The sequence below is a fragment of the Anopheles merus genome, chromosome 2L (genome assembly GCF_017562075.2).
Source record: "Anopheles merus strain MAF chromosome 2L, AmerM5.1, whole genome shotgun sequence".
Classification (NCBI taxonomy): domain Eukaryota; kingdom Metazoa; phylum Arthropoda; class Insecta; order Diptera; family Culicidae; genus Anopheles; species Anopheles merus.
In genome coordinates, this window is record NC_054083.1 from 46,942,114 (window position 1) to 46,964,784 (window position 22,671).

The 22,671-nt window shown below is 49.4% G+C and overlaps 1 protein-coding gene across 2 annotated transcripts; it reads right to left on the reverse strand.

Moving 5' to 3' along the window:
• Window positions 1–84: 84 nt before the first annotated feature.
• On the reverse strand, window positions 85–22,469 carry LOC121594153. 2 transcript variants are annotated; one of them, XM_041917166.1, is made up of 7 exons: window positions 21,806–22,469; window positions 21,430–21,638; window positions 20,633–20,825; window positions 3,580–8,243; window positions 2,304–3,506; window positions 1,599–2,231; window positions 85–1,505 (listed from the first exon to the last, which is right to left on the reverse strand). In XM_041917166.1, exons 2-7 carry the CDS (start codon window positions 21,463–21,465, stop codon window positions 1,101–1,103), a joined length of 7,134 nt encoding a protein of 2,377 aa, XP_041773100.1. In that variant the 5' UTR covers window positions 21,466–21,638; window positions 21,806–22,469; the 3' UTR covers window positions 85–1,100. The 2 variants fall into 2 exon arrangements, with proteins under 2 accessions (XP_041773100.1, XP_041773101.1); XM_041917167.1 differs by having other exon boundaries at window positions 87–1,505; window positions 3,580–3,975; window positions 5,377–8,243; window positions 21,430–22,467.
• Between the last annotated feature and the right edge of the window lie 202 nt (window positions 22,470–22,671).

Below are 22,671 nucleotides of genomic sequence, written 5' to 3' on the forward strand. Positions count from 1 at the left end.
TGCTTTACTACTCGTTTACTAAATCAAAGAAATGGCTCACTTTCGAATGTAAATTGTGAAGGAATTGAGGGTTGCTGATCCGTTTGTTTTGTAATGCATTGTTTCTCACAAAGCGGTTTATTTCACTCACTCCACCGTCCCGCTACGCGTCATAAAGAGACCGATTTGAATTTAATAATTGAACAATTTTGAACCTGACGCTAACTTCTACGTACATTAAATAACAAGAATTCCCTACTATTCGCTCACATAAGTCACCCGAAAAAGCAAGCGAGCTAGCTTCGGGCCAGTCTAATTCAAAAACATTCGGTGCTTTACAAGTATGTACATGAGATCGCTTAACAATAATTCAAGTGAGAAGAAAATGAGCTGATATCGTGTATGATCTGATCCGCAAACGATGTGCCCTACTGGGTATGATGATGATATTTGACATAACATAACATTGTAAAGTTCTCATTCTTAGCTTAGAAAAAAATCCTTAACGAAACCAGCTTACTGGTAGGAATGTGCGCTAGAGCAAACCAATGTAGAGATAAACACTGTCCAAAACTTAAAACGGAAAACAGAACAAACCAACTAGAATGCTTATCAAACTAAATCACCGTTACCGGGCTGAGACGGAGAACGGAAGAAGCACAACGATTGCTTTAGAACAGCTCTCATTGACGACTTCTTCCACGACCCGCGGAGTGCAGTCTTGTTGTTGGGATACGACACCCCATCGACCGTAGCTGCTAATGAAATCTTTCCTAGGCTGTTAAGCAAGTGTGATAAAAGGCACTTCTTTTCGTCTTTTTTTGTTTCTTTTTGTTTCCTACAACCACACTTAATTGCTTCACTCAGAGAGCTTATTTCTAATAACATTGTGCGCTAGCTGCTGCGTTGTCTTACGGACTATTTCACTACAAAATGCCCATTCGAAGGGGGTTAATAAGGATCCTAAACAGCATTGTGACTAACAAAATAAGCTAAAGGCAAGTTCTGTGTGTGGGCGGACGATTGATTGACATTTACGCGCTTTCACGGTGCGCGCTTCGCTCCATGGGGAAGGGACGGTTTATTGCACATTGGCCCCCCGGGGCGGCGCCGGTGCACACTCAGAATTTCCATTCCTTTAAAAACTTCACCACCCGATTTAGCTCACCCAGCCAGCTCTTCAGATCGCTTTGCGTGTCTGCCGCCAGCAGGTAGCAGATGACATTGTTATGGCTTTGCGTACCACTACCACCACCACCACCACGCTGCTGCTCCCCTGGTGACAGAGGTCGAAGCAGTCCGTCCCGGTCCTGATCACCGGCCGAGCAGCTTGGGCTCGTCGTACGGCCGGTGGTGCTTCGGAAGCTGCCGATGCCGCTGCTGTTGCAGCTAGCGCCGGCACCGGCCGCCACCCGGGACGCGAATATTTCCACCTTGAGCGTGCGCGGACGGGAGCAGATCGTGCGATCGGCCAGCTGTATCCGCTCGTTTATACATTTCACCAGATCGATGTACAGTATCGGTTGCTAACGGATGACGTGAAAGGATTGTAGAAACGATTAGTGATAAAACAAACGACACCGGGAGGAAAGAAGAATTCGCAAACAACTACTGCTTACCTTTTCCTGGCACTCCTGCGGATAGTTCCAAAACTCGAGCATAAACCCGTTCATCTTGCACCAGCGCCGGTTCCAGGTGATGCTCTCGTCGCTGCCCTCCACCTTTTCGCCGACGTCCAGAAAGCCGGCAATGTCGGAACCGTCGAACCGTACCTCGCTCCGCACGCTCATGCCGATCGTGCCGACCATGTTCGAGGTGTACGCCATCGAGTCGAGCGTCAGATACTTGAACTCCTCCGCGATGAACAGCACGCTCTGGTCGTCCCCCCGTCGGCAGACGACCGGCTGAAAATGGCCCGTCGTCGAGTAGTAGGAATGGCCTTCGGCCAGCAGCTCCTCATCGCCATCGCCACCCTCCAGCATCGCGGACAGGTGCGTGTTGTGACTGGTGCGGGCGGTCGCGTACGTCGCATCGAAATGCCTCTCCTCTTCCGGTGCATCGTCGCCCTCGGCGGCACCGTTGGCCGTCAGCAGCGTGAAGGACGTGAGCGTAAGGAAGCCTTGCGATTTGAAGCGCGAAAACTCATTGTCGAAATCGAACGTTTTCGGTGAGCTGGAGCGGAATGATAGCAACCGGCCGGCTTCGCGCAGCTTTTTCGACGGCGAAGGACAGCTGAGGGGACGTTTCGAGTCCTGCAAAGTGGAACAATACAACCAATTAGCGACATAATTCATACTACATTTAAAAAGGACGTTTACACACACCTTCTCCAGATGGTAGCGACTTTCGAAGCTGTAGTTCTTCACGTTCTTGCGCAGCTGCAGCACAAACACCTCCACCTTGATCTCGTAGTTCGCGTCCAGATTGCTGAACTGTATCGCACAGTCGCGCAAGTACACCCGCCCATCCGCGTGCCGTTCCTTCGCGACCGTCGCCTTCACCTCGTGCTTGTACGTGCACACCACGACGTAAAAATAGTTGAACAGCGCATCCCGTACGGCCGCCTCCTTCAGCGGGAACTCAAAATTGCTCAGCGTGACCGTACCAACGCGCTTGCCCTCGGCCAGCGTCATCCCGTGCGTCTGGTAATCGATCTTGTTCAGCTCGTTGCGCACCGCCGTCTCCTTTTGCGTGGCCACCAGCAGCAACCGTTCCGCCTCGATCAGTTCCGGCGAGCATTCGAACTCGCGCGTGCTGCGGCAGATGCCGAGCGCCTGCTTCAGCTGCTTCCGGGCGTCCCCCTGCCGGATGATCTGCTGCATCAGCTCGCTCATGTGCTGGCTGCTGAGCTCGGTCATCGAGCTGCCCGCCGTCACGATGCTGCCGCTACCCTCCGTGAACGAGCGGTACATATCGTCCGACTCCTCCTGCTCGCTGCACTCGAGCCGGCGCCGGGCAGCCGATTGCTGCACGCTCTGTGTGTGGCCGATGGTGTTGAAGTGGTTTTTTTGCTCCACGGGACGCCTCCGGGGGGAGTTGGCCGCCGACGAGGAGGCTGAGGACGATTTACTCCCAGTCCGCTCCTCCAGATAGTTGGCCAACCGTTGGCGCTCATTCTTGATGAACGTTTTGCTCTTGCGGAAGGACGATCGCAGCTTGTCCTTCAGGTTGCGCATCACGGCCGTCCCGGAGGTGGTGGACATTTTAGTGCTCGTTAGGGAGCCGGTGATCGGCGACAGGTTGGAGGTGCTGCACAGACTGTCGTCCGGCGCGTGACTGATCAGCTCGGAAACGTCGACCGTGTCGATGGTTTGATTTTTGCTCGCCGGTTTCTGCAGCGTTCGCAGCGGGCGAGGAGCTAGATCAACCGTATCGTACCCGATGTGCTCGATCTCGTTCCCACCCATCGAGGAAGAGGCGGTCGTCTCCGTGTCGAGCGTCCCCACGTCCGACAGTGTCACGTTGTCGTGCAGCGAGTGAACAAGCTCTTCGATCTCCCTGTCATTGTACTTGCGTAACGATTCGATCTGTAAGTAGTAGTTACATTAGTATGGGTGTCATCTACAACCTCACATTCATTTCGCCTTCCACCACACTCACCTCACCGTCCGTATCGAAACACCCGAGGGGAGCGGCAGCGCCATTGCCGCCATCGACCTTAACCTGCACCGATTTGTGCGCCTTGAGCAGTATTAAATTTCCCCCCTTGCCATCTTTCCCATTCTTCCCACCCATTTCCTCCTCAACGATGATGTCCTTTTCGAACGCCAAGAGCACGTCCTCCTCCTCCTCCTCCCGTCTACTACCCCTGTGACGGTGTTCTGCCGCCGCTGTCCCACCGGTTGGCTTCTGCTGGAAGCGTTCGTTTTCCCTACGAACGACGGACGACAACCGATCTTCGACCCGCTCGCGCACAATCAACGGTTCCCGCACGATCGGCACCGAGTCCGGCCGCGATTCCAGTGAGGCCTCGTCGTCGTGCCCACTTTCTTCTTCCTGTAAAATCGAAATATCACTCTCATCAGTTGCTGACTGTTGCTGTTGTTGCTGGTGCCGCTGTACGACAGCGCTACGATCACGATCCGCCGGTACTACGTGCCGGGCAAAGAGCGACCGACGGGTGGAGCTCGCGCTAGTGCTTCCGGTTGCATTCAACGATCGGCCCGGCTCCCTCCGGCCGATGCTGTCCCGCGCGCTAGTCGTGCTGTTTGCTAGCGCTGACCGATACAGGCCACTGTCGCCCTCTCGTACATTGGTCGAGTTGGTCGTTAGTGCCGTTTGGTACAGGCAATTACTCTCCTCCATATCCACCGCATCGAACCGTTCCATGTGCGGCGACATCGTCACACGCCGATTGCTCGGTTTCATCTGACTTTTGATCGTATTATTCAGCGGCTTGCTGACAGGAGTCGTAGAAACCGTTGGATCTGCAGCACTTGCCGTGCCCTGCACATTGGTGAGCGAGCGCGCACGCACCAACCTACCGCCGGTTTTGCTTTTCTCCACCATCGCGTACAGAATGTTTGGATTGTTGTTCACCATCAGGTAGCGTTTGTTTGTGTCGCTGCTAATAAACTCGTTCAGAATCATTTTGTTACCCTTGGGTGAGATCTCCTGATAGATGGGATCGTCATCCTCCTGATCCGCCCCACCATCATGCACGTCGACCGCAGCTACCTGTCCCCGGCGTGCGCTCGCTTGCTGTAACGACTCGCCATCGATTTTCTTCCGAATGTTGCTAAGAAAATCTCCCATATTCGCAACGCTGTCTAGATTTAAATCATCAAACGATTGAAACTCTCCCTGCCCATGGCTTTCGCCGTCCAGCGAAGGATTGTTCAGTGCCGCTTCGGAGGAGTGCGAAGCAAAGCGAAATATCCTTTTGGGAGATATTTTTAAATTGCGCAGCGTTTTCAGGAACTTTGGCTCCGTTAGCTGCTTGCCGGTCTTGCGCGGAGATGCTTCACGATCGTCCCGATCCACTGGCGACGAAGTTAATCGCTTCTCCTGCGGTACGGAGGCAAAGTTCAGGCTGCGGGCTGACTTTCGATTCACTTCCTCGCCGCTTCTACGACGCCGTTCGTTTTTAACGAACCGATTTTCCTTATTTTCATCCTCGGAAGAGTTCGAACTTAAGACACGCGGTGCCGGTGCTGCTTGTTGTGCCGAAGCGCGGGACTTTACCGGTACAACAACGTCCTCCTCCCCCCTTTCCTCACGATTGTTTGCTTCGGTTTGCCCTGAACCGCACGTTTTACACCGCAGGTGTACCGGCGTGTAGCCCAAATGCTTGTGATGCAAGCTGTTCTTCTTCTTCACCGAGCTGTTGCGATTGATGTTTGGGTCGCGGTCGGACGGAGAAGCCGCTGTGCTACCACCACCACCACCACTACTTACGATATTAAGCTTCTTCGGTGTTTCAAACTTCTTGATAGCCCAGATCTTCTTCTTCGACGCTTCGAACAGGGTGCGCGTCCGCTTCAACAGTGCCGCCTTGCGGAAGGTGCGCCGCTTTTCGATCTTTCCACCACCGCTGCAGGCACTGCCGTTGCCACGTGTCAAGGTCGCAGTAGCCGCGGCGTTTGCAGCAGCAGAACAGCAAGCGTGTTTAGAGCCACCCGCGACCAAACTCGGCACCTTCGAGACCTTCTTCCGTCGTCGCGGTTCGTGGTTGGTACGCCTGGCATCGTCTAAAAAATTTTCCTGCTGCTGCCGGCGTCGCTCAAATATTCCGCCCGTCGTACGCCGGCGACGGTCTGCCCCGGGAAGCTTCCGCTCCGGCCCCTGCTGCTGCTGCTGCTGACGCTCTTCGCTTAGGAACAGCTCAATGCGCCGCCTAGTGTCGCCGGCTCGACTGCCAGCGTCGCTCTTCCGGTGTGGTGTACTTTTCACGTTCGATTCCCGCACAAACTTTTCGAAATCGGTCGACGTTGAGTGCCGCCGGGAAGGCGTCTTGACCCCATCGACCGTGTCTATATCGAGCTTCGGACCAACCGGTTCCCCATCGTGCCAGTACTTAGCCTTCCCGGTCCCTCCTCTCGAAGTGGTCGATTGCTGCTGCGGTGCTGGCTTCGAATTGCCCGTCTTAATGAGTCTTCTGCGGCTCTCGTCCTCCGAGTAGTTGAGCATGCTGTAAATCTGTGCCGGAATGGCTTCGCTTTTCCCGCTCGCCGCCGGCACCTTCCAGCCGACCTGGTGCGTTTTGGGCTTTGAGTCAAGCTTCCAGCCGATCCCGTAGTCGGACGGATCTTTCCCTTCCACATCCTTCGCCGTCGGGCAGGAAGGAGTCGGCAGTGCGGCGCTCACCCGTTTCGGCGAGTTGGCAGCAAACGTTCGGGGTGGCTTCTTCGGTCCGCTCGTTTGCAGCGAGGAGTTCGTGGAAGCGTCGGACGTGTTGATCGTCTTCGGTGGAACGTCCCTCCCCCCTCCCTGCAGCTTTTTCAACCGCTTCATCATCAACCGGCCAACCGTTTTGCCCGAGTAGCGTGGCTTGCCTTCCAGCTTGCCGACGGACATGACCGAATCGAACGATTCGTCGGCCGGTGACGACACCAGCTCGCACACGACCGAATCACTGAAGCACTCCTCCGCTGCTGGTCGTGCTGCGGGAGGCGAGGGCGAAATGGCCGCCGCTTTCTCCCTTTCGAACGCCTGGTGCCGCTGGGAACGAGCGTTCCCAAGCAGCCGGTCGAAATGAATGGTCGAGTCGAGAATTTCGTTACAGAAATTGTCATCCATTATGCGCTGCTGTCGCTGGAGATTCGAGCGATCGTGACGCTTCTTGGTGGTGGTGGCTGTGGCGGTACCATTGCTACTGCTGGTGGAAGATTTCCTTCGCTTTTCATGCACGCTACTCTTCTCTTCACGCGGCGAGTGTCTTTTCAGCTCTTCTACCGACTCGCCACTGCGTCGTGCGCTGTTTGCCTTTTGCATTTCCCTCACTTGCTCCTTGCTAAGCGTTATGGTGGACGTAACTTCTGCCTGATCTTCCGACAGTTCCTGCACGATTCGGATCATCGGTTGCTCGCCGTCCAATGCGTCGACACATTCAACGGGCGATGCGCTAGCAATAGAAGATCGTTGCTTCTGCCCTTGCGGAGTGACTGGCTGGGAGGACGCTTGCTCGTAGAAGGAAAGCGTTGACTCGTGCAGATCATCACAGTCATGATATTCTTCATCTTCCGGTGTGTAGCACGGCCGATGATGGTTGCTCGTCAACGAACTGCGGCGGCGTTCTTTTGCAAGATGATCCATCTTACTTCCCGTACCAGCATCACGCTTTGGCAGCAGCTCAACGCCCTTCCCGTCAGAATCGTTCGTAACCGACCCGTCGGTCACCTCCGTTTCCTCCTTTTCTAAATCCATCAGTTCCTGCTCTTCAATATCTCCTCCCACAGCTGCTTGAACGTATCGTTCTACCGTTCGTCCCTCGATCGCATTATCACTTTTCAACGACTTGCGGCTTCCTTCCTCCCTAGCTGCCTGGCCGGGTGGTGCCGAAACAACAATATCTACATTTTTTACCCCCACGCCCCCTTCCTCCCCACACGTAGCTTTGCTTGTCCTCGGAGGATTGTTCGTATCACATCGGTAGTTAATGTTAATGGTAATCATCGTGTTGTGACCCGCTGCCAGCTCTTCCGGCTGCCTTTGCGGCTGATTTACCGTCCCCAGCTCGAACCGTTCAATGCTGGCCACATCGCGGCTTCCCTCACTAAACGCCGAGCTGGTGCGCACACTTCGTCGACCCGCGTCGCCTCCGCTCGCGCTGCTGCCGCCGCTCGTCACACTGGCACTTTCGAAATCGCTCGTCTCCGCCTCACCAATCGAGGACACATCGGGATGCCGAAGCTCCACGGCCGTCTGGTGTTCCGCCGATGTCCTTACTGGGCCGCCCTTGCCCTGCTCGTACTGTTGCACCATCATTTTCACTTTACTGGCGACCGCTTTTCCGCTAAGATTATTGTTCCAGTCCCTGCCGAACAGTGCCTCTAGTTCATCGTCCAGCGAGAGACTTTCATAGCCGTTGGCAACCGCTATGCAATCGCCGCCGCGCTCGTACTGTAGCTCCTCCTCGTGCAGTACCACTTCCGTGCCTGACGATCTGTCATCTGGCGACGCTTCCGCAATATTTACCTTGTTGTCGTGTTCGTCGACGTGGGTGGTTGGTGCAGAAAACGGCACTCGACTGTAGGTAGCCGATGGTTTGCGTACACCTTCCCTGCTTATCGTGTAAGTGCTGTCTAGACCGTCGGTGTGTTCATCTGCAATGGGAAATGATCGAAAAATAAAGAATTAGGTGATTTCAAATGTAATGTACTTGAAGCATTCAACGGACATAACCAAAAGGTAATAAACACTAACAAATATACCCCTATTTGGGGGATTTCATATTCACCCGTTAAGTGACATCCCGCAAACTAAACGACATCATTTACGAAGAGGGCTCCCTTGTGTAAACGGGGTGCAATGAAAAATCAAGTGTTCAACAAAGTACCAACAGCCAACCCCTTCTCGTTGATCAGATCTCCTCTATTACTGCTCTATTAGCTAACATGAAAAAACCGGGGACTAGAGCTAGCGAAGGTCTAGCCGCTGCTGCTACACACGCAAACACCTAATCCCCTTTTTCGTAGTTCCATTGCTGCGTTGCTCAAAGCGTAGGGGCCCTCCGGACCCGGCATTGCCTTAATTGAAACCCATTCAGTTTGGGCATATCGTTGCACAAGTTGTTCATTTCCCCTCACCACCAGCCACGATCGCACTTGCGCGCAGAGAGAGACGCGACAAAAAGGCGATTGATGACGATGATGCTGGCTGGTAACGGCGATGCTTGGTGCTACTGCTGCTACCAACCGCTAGATTGATGTACCCATGTACACCCGGATAAGACGAATTCGTAGATGGCAGCAACAGAATCAATCGCTCAACCAACAAAAACACTTGAAGAAGGCAAGTGCATCTTTTGTTAACGCAACAGAGCACCACGCGGGTGCGACGATAGTACAACCGTCCTCTCTACGTCTTGTTTGTAACCCCCGACAACAATACCAGATGTACAAATAAGAGTGAGCACACTTTTTATGACTTTCTAGTCCCTTCTTTTTATGGAAACACTAAGCGTACACAACAAACCAACCATGCTAACCACGCACTCTCCAAAGGCCATTCGAAAAGGGAGCATGGCATGGGTGGGATGATGGCTTTACCCGTGTCTCGCGTGTCACATGGATCTGATTTTTTTTTCTTCTACCCCTCACCCTCCATCTCCAATGATCAATTGCATTCGAACTGTTTGTATTTGGAGCGAGCGTTACTTGGTGCGCCGCGAGGCCAAGTGTGCATTAACACATTTCATGATAAAATGAGTAGGATGATATATCTGGAGGGCGGAACTGGTTTTTGGTTTCTTTTTCTTCTTCTCGCCCTGAAGTTGGGCGTATGTGTAGGGAAAACGCCAAGCCATTAGGTTCCATTTTCTGTGATGAAATGTAGCCGTTAAATTCAAATAACGAGCAAAAGCATTCCTTTTAATGTTTAAGACGCACCGGAACGTTTTTCCAAAATTGCTGATATTCTCGTTCTCTAAAAAGAAAAGAAGCAAAAGTAATTTATTTACACTAAAAAAATGCGATTAAAACACAACGCTAAAGGGCGAGTAATGGCATCGATTTTAATTTCAAAAAAATCATAACCGCCAACATTACGTGCCCAAGCATCCAACGGTCCTACAATTTGCAGCCAAGTAAGTGCCATAAGAAAGGCACACTTAATGATAATGTCGCCTCCAACTCCACCTAATATGCCCCTGGCTCATCAATCGTCTCGCCCGTAGACCGTCGTAGAGACGCTCAACTTATTGCTTTGCTTGCGTGCACTTTTTATCAAGAGCCGGTGGTTATGGTGTTGTGTCTCTTCTCTCTCGGCGCAACCAGTTGCCGCGTTCGCATCGGTTTTTGCATTCCTTCCTCCTTTGCTGTTTACTGTTTTTGTCGCGCCTGGACCTTCGTCGCGCTTCATCGGTCCGCACCACCCGATTTATCTCCTCGCTTTGACACATTACCATCTTTATTACCATCTCTGGGCAACTCCGGTGTGTGTCTCTCTGGCGTAGGCCACCACGGTGGTGTCGTCACGTTGGCAAACAATATTCCTCTCTCACTACAACCACCACTCACTCTGGCGCACAACTTGCATGTTGGTTGTCTTTTTTTTTTTGCAAAACCGTCTCCACCGCGTGTCTCTCCACTAAGTAACGTCTTCCAATTTGAGGTCAAGACAGTTTTGTTCACTCCTTTGAAAGCCCAATCAAGCCACAGGCCCAGGACGATGTGTGCGCGCTCTCTCTCTCTCTTCTCCCTCCACGGCACGCCTGTACAATAGCTTTTTATTTTCCTTTTTTAACGCATACACTTCTTCCTCTCCATCATTCCTTTACTCCTCTTTTTGCCTTTTATAGGTGCTTCTTGGCATGCAGAAACTGATTTACGACGAGTAGGAGCGCGCGATCGATTTGCCGGCAACGAGAGCAAAAAGAGGAAGATCACAGCCAAGCCAGTCGTCGAAATTGGCAATCTGGCGACTGACTTGGTTGTCCCGATCGGCCGCGGTCGACCGACAGCACACCGAGGCAGCAAATGGCAATGACCGGGCGCACGTTTAAATCAAGCACCGGGAGGAACTGCCCATACCTTTGCAATTCTGGCAGCTAACAGAATTAATATAATATGCAAAGCCGACCTCTGAATCCGAATTTCAATCGGTGGCGTTATGTATTCAACAAGCGTAAAACGCCGTGAAGCATTTTAACGGCACGATTTGACATATTTCAAATCTATTTCAGGCGACTGACCGGGGTGTTAACGAATTGATTGTTTAGAAATGCTCTCGATACGAAGTGACGTGACGTGCATAAACACACTTTCTAGAGTCGGAGTTTCTGGCAGCACATCAAAAAACTCTGCGAAAGTATTTCTCTTCCACAAAAGCTAAAAGGATTCAAAAGCTCGCGAGAAGCTCTTGATATCGGTGCGCAGATACGCACCGGAGGAGTTCACTAATGGAGAAACAGGTTTCCCCCCAATTCATGTAAGGAAAATCCTGTTTCGGAACGCTCGTCGGACGCTATCACCAACCAAACCAAACCAACCAACAGGTGAATGTTCCTTTCCTTTCCACGAGTGACACTCGTCTTTTTTTCTCCTCCCATAACGCCGAAGGATTTCGTTGCTGCTTGCGTTCCGCTGCTCGTTTTCGCCACCAATCACGCGGAAGAGAATGCGCACAAAATAACAGGCGCAAGATGCACGCGCGATTTTTATGTCGCTCTGAGGGCCTGGAATGTGTGTGTATGGAAGAACGGCGTGGACACTGGCAGAGATTGTTGACCCGGTTGTTCTTGATTGAAGGACCAATCGGGCATGGAACGGTGTGGGAAGGCAGAGGACGGAGAGAAGCTGAAAGTATGTTTTTGAATGTAACGAAATTAATAACCAGTTTTCTCTTTTCAAATCTGAAACAGTCGCAGGGGAACGGAATTTAAATAATGAATAATTTTGCACCATGAAATTAAGTGCTTAGTGCTCTTTTGTTTCTTTTTGAATTTGTAATTTTAATATTATATATGGAATTTCATCTTTTAAAAAATCAACAAAATGCTTATAAAAAGCGCATACATTAGTTCTAAGCATAGTTTAAATTCATTTAACGTCTTACTTCTCAATAAAATGACTGTATAGGTTAACACTCAAATGGAATAATTGCACAACTCACTAAATTTAAAGCCAAATGCTGATCATCTTATAATGTACGAGATTAAAGCCTTCATCATTATGTGCACAGTACGGTGGCCAATTCCAGCCAAGCTTGCTTCTGTAGCCATTATCACACTTTCCAAACCCCACATCGAGGAAGGGAAGAACCGGCCCAACCCGACCGGACCAACACAGGCGAGGATAACGACGTGGCAAACCCCCCCCCCCCCGCGCGCCATCACATCCAAAGGACCGGGCGGTGTATGCGGTATGTGGGGATGTTAAATTCTGTCGCTCCTTCTTCTCCGTAGCTGCTTGTCCCCTTTTTGCAGCATCACATTCCCACCCGCTTGGACAGCCCAAAACTGGACAAACCAGAAATGGACTATCTTGGAGCCTGCGCCTTGCCAATAATCGCCGCCACGCAATGCAAAGATAAACAACAATGAAAGTTGTTGCGCCAAACGCGAGGAAGAAAAGATAAATAATGTTCGCCGGGGCGGGAGAAATTGTTGTACACCCTGTTCCGCGTCCTTCATATGTTCACTGGCTTTTCTGGCTTTGCGCACCGCACCGGTCAAAGCTTGCGAAATAGAAGAGGCTTCAAGCTTTAGCAACATAAAACCGGCTTTTCTCGGTTAAGAACGTCACCAACTGCACCGCACGGGGGGTGGCTGCTGACTGGCCGAAAACACCAACACGAGGAAGCACAGCACAGTGGTAAAAGCCGGTTGAGCCGGTGCGCGGCGTTGTTACTTGCGAGGAGATCGGCAACGTTTCTGTTGCCATTATTCTACCTCCTCTCTTCGTGTGTCGTTACGCCTGATAAGGTAAGATATTTTTATGGAACCCACCACAGCAATTAATTGCAGCATTAAATTTTATATCCAAAACAGCCGATGAGGAAAGCCGCTGGCGATTTTTTACATTTTTGCGAAAAAGAGCAAAACAGAGAGAAACGTTGCAAAATCTGGTCCCCATAAATGCGATTTTATCGTTTCTTTGCTTTTGGTATGCGTGTATGCGATAAAAACTGTACCAATTAGCGCAAGGAGGGCAGCAGAAAGGGAGAGAAAAAATAATTTCCCCAAATCGCTGATTGGGAGACTTCAATGCTGGCGATGGTGCGTGCGCGGTTCGTCGCTTATTAAAAGGTCACTTCCCCAGTTTGCGTAAATCAACATTCGCGCGACCACCAGACCAGTCCACCACGAACACGAAAGCTGTGCTGTTGTCCGGTCGATCAGCACGATCGATAAATCAATTTAATCCCCATTGTGCGCGCCATGGTGTTGTTGCAAATCATCTATCAGGGAATGATCGCGCACGCGGATCAGCGATCTTGCATCTCTCACCTTTGCCGTTTAAACGTTTCTTATCGACGAAGGAGATTTGTTTTATTATTTTCAGCTATCTTTCCACCATTCCATCATACGAATACAGCGAAATGCGGTATTGAAGTAGATTCATCGCGCCAGTTGGTTACGGCGAAACGGAATTTGATCAGGTGTAGTTCCTTCACGGCCGAAATGCGAAAGAGTACACCCCCCGTCGACAAAAAAAAATCCTAAGCATAGTGTGTTTGTTGCATATCGAAACGCAAAAAACGCGAACTACGATAAAAGTGTACAATAACAAACGCGCTAGGCACAATTGAAGCTATTATTATCAAATTAGCACCAGTAGGTTTGTAGCGCCTCTTGCCAGGCATCCGGGGTTTGGTAGTGGTGGTATTGGTTATGAGAGTGCCGACAATTTTGTAATTAAATGAATAGGAACGAAAGAAGCGATGCCAAGCCATGGCATGCCGTAAAGGAAATAACCTGCTGTTGTTGTGAGAGGCCTAAGATGATCGCTCACGGGCCATATAGCACAACACAACTGTAGATAATGGCAATATTTATCAATTTTACGGATAACGTATCATAAAAGAAAAAACACGCTATCGAGACAAAAACCTATATGTTGCTGACGTTCCCTGAAGATGATTTTGAAGTTTGGAGAGTTCAAATTTCGTTATAAATGTATTGCATGATTAAAAGTCTTTGAATATTGAATTCAATTAAGAACATCTAAGCTACGCTAATTTTGTTCTGAAAAAGATCACACTGTAAAGGTCTTTTCAAGTAGATTCAAACTCACAACCTGTGGTGTATCAGACCGAACACTAAACCACTGTTCTATGAGCTCATGCTCTAACACCAATGCTTAAAAGGCGTATAGGTTTGTTTTTACAACTCAACAAGAAATTGGAACAATAGCCAAACATAGCAGCGGTACATCAAACGAAAGCTCCAAAACAATATTAAACCCCCAGAGCACAATTGGAGCAAAAAATTTGCCACAACCAATTTCTTCACACGATCTCGATCCTCACCCGCAGCAGCAGCCACAGAGCCACAAGGGAAAACGCTGTATGTTTTCTTCGACGATTTCTTTTACGCATCATTACATGTTCACAGGCGCAAAACATTTAGCGGGTTACTTCCGCTCAGCAAAGAGGCAAAGCCAAAAAAGTACAGCAAACCACACAACACACACAAGTACTGACCCAATACAAAGTGTAATTAAAGCCGCGCATTATATGATCCGTGTGCTCATCGTCTGCTTGCCCATTCAATTGACCTGAAGAAGCCCAAAACAGTCTCTCGTACGGGCCACTAAACACACACACTCTTCTCCACCCTTAAAGCCCCTTTTTAATCTTTCGAAAAACGGGGCAAAGTTTACGCCCTAAACCGCAATCCTTCAAGGGAAGCATTCACAAGGGCTCTTTAACGTCAGTGGGATATCATCATCGGCTAGTTCAGTCAGCACCCCAGAAAAAAAAACCCATATACCATCGGCTTCTGGTTTTCAGTTCAATCCGTTGCGTTTCCTACGCCACCCGAAGCGGAAGAAATAATAAGTTTTTGGCCTGACCTGATGAAACAGGTACGCGCTGCTAGTGGGAGGAGATGTACCGAAAAAAGAGGTGAAATTATTTCCCAAACATACGATGGTTTCGTCGTACATCAGACCGGAGATGCTTAAGAAATGAGCATCAAAACTTACATAAACCACACACACACACCACTTGAACGTGCGGCCGATAGAAGAGTCGATAGACAAGAGCACAGGGGGCAAGCGAGGGTTAGCGAGATCACGCAGAAGGGGTTTTACAATACCCATTAAATACAATGATACCTACACTTCTTCACCCGCCAGCTTTCTTGCTCTTCCGGCTTCGCTGCTGTGCTGTTGTGGCATTAGAGATCCGATCGGGCGATAAAGAGAGGCAAAGGAGTAAAAAACCGATCGCCTCAGACGCCAGAGGTTCACCCATTTGTGCAAGGCGGCATGTCTGCTTTTCGTCGATGGCGCAAACACACCAAAAACAGCAGAAGCAGCAGTAGAAACTCGTGTACAGCAATACCGTAGCGCACGCATCGGGAAACGCCAAGACGGAAGTGAAGAATAGAACGCTCGCAGCTCAAGTGGGCAGCCACAACAGCAACAACAGCAGCAGAGAACGTGTATCGGATGAACTTTGGAGGTTCTTTCAACATCGCGCGCCGACCAGACGGTACACAAACCGGAAGTGTGGAACGAACGGGAAAGTGAAGACGAGACTGAAATGATAAGGTTTCGGTTAGGGCTGGGCGTCCCGCGGACAGGGGCGTCAACAACGCGATCCATTGTAAAAAGAGCAGCAGCATCAGCACGACGGCCCAGCGCAATCCAGAAGATCATGAAAGGGAAGAGAAGTTTACTTCACCACAAACAGAAGGGTTAGTTTTGTGTGTGTGTACGATAGTGGTACGAGTTTCTCGATTGCATACCGATTTTCAAGTGCAAGGATAAAATTAACCTGAAAAAGCAGCAGGTAGAGGCAACGAGTCTTGAGCAAACAGGTCCCTAAGCAAAGCAGAAATTGTAGTGAGTTTTCAAGCGGAATCAAAAGAATATTTATCACTATTATTTGGCTAGACTCGTCGCTTTATAGGCGAGACAGTAGCGCTTGAACAGTCGGCCCATTAGATATCGCTTCTAGTAGCTTTGTAATATCTCAATTTTTCAAAAATGTCCGACAAACACACCGAGTAAACACTACCGTTTTTCACGCGGCTCACCATATCAAATTGAGAATTAATAGACGCGTCCGTCCACAAAGCGGCTTAGGGACGGTAAAAAATGGAACCCAAAACCTATCCTCACGCTTGACATCCGATTAATTAATGGCCATTTGTTTCCTATACTTGGGAGACGACCGTAGGGCAACCGTAGCGACCCTAAGATAGCCCCTTCGACTTCGGTTTCGTTGGTTTTTATGCCTTTACACCTCGAAAAAGCGATAAGAAACGTAAAGATCCCGACCGTGCCATGCCATAAACAAGGACTCGCACTGTGGGACACTAACCCCTTGTGCGGGACATTCACGAAGGAGACAAAAAAAACACCCTCGACCAGAAGGAACGGTGTAATTCATCTTTCTCGCAACGGTACGGAGTGAAGTAAAGAAGCAAAATAAACAAAACCCGCATCTTGCAAGCATTTCTCCCGTTTATTTCCCATTTTTTTATAAGAGTGACGGCAAAGGAGACAGGACAGCACGGCAGCTTCTAAGGCATCGTCTTCTCCCTTGATACAACTTGCCATCTAAAGACGTAACCGAATAAGGCATTACCGCGTGCTTGAATTCCTTTTAAGGACACGCCACAACAAGACCCCAGCAAACAGGTCCATCAAGTCAAGGCGGCGGCGTTTCGTCTGCGAATCTTATATTAAATCGATTTGCCAAAGCAGAAACATCATCTAAAGAAACGAGATTCCACCCTCTTCTTTCGCAGAAGCAAAAAAATCCACAATATTTTGATGTTCACGGTCACTATCCGGGTGTGTGGGAAGATCCGCGAATCTAATACAACCACCAAACGATGATTGGCTAGATAATCGTCCCAGTTGGAAGTCAACAAACTCCGGAGGCTCGTCCGCCGCGTGATTATTGAGCGAGCATCGTTGTACGCCACTCCAAAGGAGAATCCGCACACAAAACGTCACACCGCACCATGGGCCATAGAAGAAAATGCATCGTGAAATCCCACGCTTCTTTGCGCCAAAGGAAGCCTCCCAAAGGCGACGCTAGGTGTCTGCCCGGTCATGAGATACACACAAACACGGAGCGCGCGGCGAGTTATGAACACCGTACAGCAGACGGCGAGACGACGGCCGCCGTACGACGCGCTCGATTTCTTCGCTCTGCCTTCGTACGCCACGGTATGCCGACCCCAGGGAGAGCCGAAGAGCCGGAGAGGTGTTTCTTATCTTCACACGGAACCATTTATGGAGGTGGAAAGACGAGGGCAAGGTTGGAGTGGCTAGTGGAGTGGAATGAAAAATATAAACGGTTAGAATATTTTGAATCCCACGGGTCGTGTCTCGGCTGTGGGTTTGTATTGATTTTGTCGTTTGCTCGCTATTGGCAAACGTTTCTTGGGGTAGGTCATGGCGATTCCTTTGGCTTCTCGTGAAGAGGGATAAAAAAATGTGTAATTATAGGAACGAAGAAACGGAGTACAAGAAACACGTGTTATTTTGATGCAATTTGATGTAGCTTTTTGGTATAAAATATGCTTCTATATATAACTATATTGATAAGTAATCCACACCAAAATCCACGACCTGACTTACCAACTTCACGTCATGTTTTTATCGTTCCACAAGAATGTATAAGAAAAGCAACATCTTTATCCATTATTTTGTTTAAATTTGTTCTACGTTCGTAAACAAACTGCTTGTACCCACGTTGATCCACGCGCTTCAAACCGACTTAACGCATTGCACCATAAATAACATGCACTGCCCTGCTACACACCGTACCTGCACTGCAGCGCATTCATCACGCATGTGTTACCCACCCTTCTGTTGCCCCGCACGGGAGAAGAGAGCAAGCAATGTTTGCTGGTCAGTTATCAAATATCGACCAAAACGGGAGACGGCAGACTAATGTTAAGTAAATAAAACATGCACCGTGACCGCGGCGTGTTTCCCATTTTTCCTTCTTTTTTTCTTTTCACTCCCATATGCTCCAATATCCGCTGCAACTGTGGCAGCGACACCGCAGAGGGAGCAAAACGTGTATTTGCTTCACGTGGTATTATCTTACGCCGTAAACACATCCGTAACCAAATGCACCCTTAACGTCCGATCGGTGTGTAATGGTACCGGATCGGTACAAACGACGGTGCGCTTTGACACTAATAATCTAAGCAAACAGCAAGACGGAGATCCGAGGCTAAGGTGAGGGCCGGCCACGTTACGATCCCGCATCCGTGTCGATTCGTATGATACGAAATCGAGGGAAAGATTGGGCGGCTAAGAAGCAGACGGAAAAAATTGGAGCACCAACACCATGTGGACTTATCTTCTGGAGCAACGTTCAATGTTGAAAAACGTTAACCGCTCGATGGTTCGGTAATCTACTGTTTGTTTAGCACGGCTCACCATCTCGAGCGACCACATCGCGCACACCATTAGCGCTTTTTTGTCATTATCAACACCATGTGAATGGAGTTCTCTTCATTAACCTACCGAGTGGAAGGTTTTTCCCCCATTCTTCTGTGTGCTATTCAAGCGCGAGATTTGCCCAACCAAAGGTCACGTGGAGCCCGGCACGGTAAGCCGTTAGAATTGATTAGGCACACAGAAGCGTCGAGCTAAATCATTACCTAGTCCGGCGCCAAGCAAGCGGTTACGAACGGTCGGCACCGCACAACGCACAGTGTCTACGAGACCCAATCCGGGCGGGTTATGCACTTGTTATCATCCACAAACGGAATGGTAAAACCTATGCTCGAACCGTACTCACACACATATATATGTAGCGAACGCGGCCGCAAGGGGGTTTCGAGCACGCGCTGGTCAACGGCAACTTGCACACTTGGAGCGGGGAGGGTGGGCAGCCCAAACGACCCGACTTTCGACCGGTTTGGCGTGTGCCAACAAGCACCCAAGTGCTATTAAAATGTATCAAGGCTCGTACACGTTGCGCACACCCGGGAGGAAAGTTACAGTTGTTGCCTACAATATAGAACAATGTAAGTAAATGTGTGTTTTAAACATAAATAACGAACCATCTGTAACTTACGGCATTTTTACAACAGAAAAAGAGAGCGGATGAGATTCCTTTAACACAACTTGAGTCAACACTTTAAACACGTGTGTGCCTACTGGAAGGATCATATTTCATCCACACACCATCTAACACACAACATTCCGCGCTTCATCGACCTCAATTTTGCCGACCAGAGTAGTTTCCAGCCGCTACCCTCCGGTCGTATTCATCACGGAAGCTGTTTTGCGGAGACAATGAGCAGCCTATTTGCGCACTATTTGATGGTAGAGATTGGGGTGGTGGCCCCTCTACCGCCATTAACCGCCCGCACGGCAGGCATGCCACCTGACCTGGCTCGGGTTGGCATGCTCACCATCGCTCTCCACACACACCACACCACCACGTCGCTCTTTATGTGTTATTATGATCGAACGATGGAGCGACTGGGTATAATTATAATGGTTGGCCAGAGTCCTTCATGCTGCTAGCAGCGTTGCTGAACCAGACAGTCGGGGAAAAAACGACACAAAATAGCAAAGCAGCGAGAAAGAGAAGCTATAAAATGGTGTAGAAGCATATGCAAACAGCCGGATGGTTTTGCTGCTTACGCTTTGCCCCCCCCCCCCCCCCCCCCCCGGGTTTGGTTGGTCTCCTTCGCAACCGATCGTTCACGCAAAGCCAGCCTTGAAGTTCCGTGCTGCTTTCTCGAAAATTATGTGCGCGAATTACATATGCATGTGCGACGACGGTGATGATGATGACGTTGTTGACCGGGATTTAAAAATTCAACCATCAAACGAACAACACGTCTGGCAGACTGGTCGGAAGAGGAGAGAGAGAAAAAAAACGTAAAGAAAACAAGACCACGTTAACCACGATTTCGTCTCCACTGCCGTCGGGAGAGGCCCTGCGATACGCGAAACACGTCTCAAAAGGCAATCCACAATATCAACACGTGCGCCTTCTGTCTTCTCCCGTTTGGCCACAATGTTAGGCGTGTGGCGTGGTTGGGCGTAAATCAATAGTGAGTTTGTGGTTACGATTTTTTGCTCACTCTCTCTGTATCAACCTCCTCCTTGCAATGCAAACAATATCAACCGAGTAATTGCTCCATTTCTCAGATTACTCGCCTGCGGAACGCAAAACTGTAACCACAAGACCGTGCTATCAAATTGTGCAATTAATCCACACTTTAAAAATAATGCAAACAAATCTGCTTTGGTGTGTGTTGTGACTCTTTCAATTAACAACCAATTGATCAAAATTGGGGCGAAAAAATCGGTGCTGAACTTGAAGCAAACGACAAGAAGCACAAAACGACACACCGACATTTAAATTGCTGATGTGTCAACAAAGCTGTATACGAACAACAACGAGACCGAAAAACCTCGCTGCATTGGCACTCAACCTTGAAATTGGAATCAATTGCTTCAGTTTTTGGTTACGCATGCAGAAAACAAGCGCACAGCAGAAGCCAACACATCGGGCGGGAATGGGATGCACAAACGGCAACCTTTTCTTCCTTCTTTTTTGTTCCTGTGCGAAGGGTGCCCATCCATACTGTCCGCCCTGCAGGGAGCGGAGAATTAAGCAGGCAAACAAAAACAAAAAACCTTCCAACTGATTGTGAGACTCTGGAATGAAATTCCGAACTGATGCGTCCCCAGGCAGAACACCCAGAAGAAACACAAAAATCCAGCTCCAGGCGGGCTTTAAAACACGCCACGGACACACCAGCAAAAAAAAAACAGTCTAAAATGATAAGAACATTTAAAACGCACCAGCATCTAGCAGGACCAGCACTTACCGGTATCAAACTTGAGATTGTTGAACAGCAGCGACCGATGGACGGAGTCGAGCGTATCTAGTATGGCCGGATTCTGCAGGAAGCGTGCACGGTCCGCGGCGGAGCAGTCGTCGTCTGCGGCAGTGTCGGCAATGGGTTTGCGCCCCTGTTCTTGCAATTCGCTTGCGTAGCTAGTGCTGCTGCTGCTGCTTGTCTGTCTCCGGCCAGGGCACCACATGTAGAAGAGACACAACAAGGAAGGAAGGATGATAAAATGAGGAAAATAAAGTTCATGCTGCACACGCCACAGCGAGGGCGGGGGTGCGTGCGGTACGTGTCTGTGTGTATGGGTAAGACATAAAAACCGGATTTTAAATTCGCAATACGTGGACACAACTGTTGCGCTTTCAGCAAAGCCGGCAATCGAATCGAGGGGGAAGGCTAAAAAAGGGCTTTAACCTTCGTATAATTAATCGCAAGAAGAAGAAAAAAACGTTTCGAAACAAAACGAGGTACGAAATAAAACAGGATGATCAACACTGGGGAAACTAGCTTCCACACTGTGCTGGTACTGGTTGTCCAGGGCTGCTGTGATGTGCACGGGAGAATTCTTCTTTGCCACGGATTCGTAACCTCGAAACGGAACGCAATGTTTACTTTGCTCTTCAAACCGAAGACATTTTTGTTTCTCGCCCCCTCTTCTCTTGTCCTTCGTCCCTTTCTACTGCCCCTGCTTTCAATGCCGAAACAGCGCAGTCATGTGACTATCACAGACTAAAAAGGATTAAAGTTTAGCTGCACTTTGCAAGATTACTTACGGATTTCTTCACTTTCTGTCGTAGATATGTAGCCATGAAGAACTAGCACTCCTAGACGAGTAGTTGGTTGGGGAAACAGTTCACACGGAACGGAGCGTTAGGACACACAAGCACAAGTACAAGTACAAGGGACACTTTTCTACAGTATTCCAGCAGGTTCGAGCGGAGGATATAAAACCCTTGAATGAGTTGCCACAATTTTCAAGATTCTATGATGGACGGTAAACACACAAACATAAAGCTGCTAACAGGACAATCACACACACACATTTGCTAACTACGGAATTACACCAACCACGCAGCAGAAGGAAGTTGCTGAGCTGGATAACACCACACACAGCTAGCTTCGATCCTGCTTGCTAGCGGAAATACCCACACACGAAAACACGGCGTTTTTGGACGGTGTGTGTTGCATCCAGTTTCCCTGAATGCCGGACCTTTAAAGTGTATTGATCGCGCACTAACGGTGTATTAAATGGAACCAAGAGTTTTATCAGTCGCAAAAAAAACTGTAAAACAATGCACGGTGCACCGCTCCCGCACAGACACAAAACACAACACAATCGCAAAACGAAAAATCCGAGAATGGAATGGCCTCCAGCGCACAACACAACACAAGCGGCGCGCGCGCGTTTTCTTTCTGACAAACAGCCGGCTCTACACCAACACGCAGCACGAGCGGCGCACAACCTCTCTCGGTTGCGGTTCGGTTACGTTTGAATGGCGGAGCAGCGCTTCCCGGAATGTTCGTGGCCTGCACGCGGCTAGTGTGAGAGCGTACGGGTGTGAGAGTGTGTTGGTGGGCTTGCGAGAGCTGTCTGTTGTCGGAGCCAAAAACAGGTGGTTTTGGGACGATTGGATGGATTGAAGCAAGCGTTGATGAAGAAATTCTATAATTTAAGGGCAATCGTTGTAAATCTAATTGCACAAAAGGGCTCCATTTAGCATAAAAGTTAACCAATAAAACACAATGTAAGCGGAATGATCATAACAACGCGTCGGCTTTCTTCTCCGTCGTGCACCGTTGTTTTCTGCGACACTGCTATCACTTTAGGTAGAAATCACATAATTAACATACTTAAGGGTATCTATAACGTTTGTCTATCACTTTCCGCAGCGAGTTTTGGCTATTAAATGCGTTTTTCTAGCTAATTTTATCTATGTTCTCACAGCACCATCGCATCGTGCACGTCCGTTGACGATACGAATGTTTGTATTGGAACTTCCAGTCATCTGTCATGT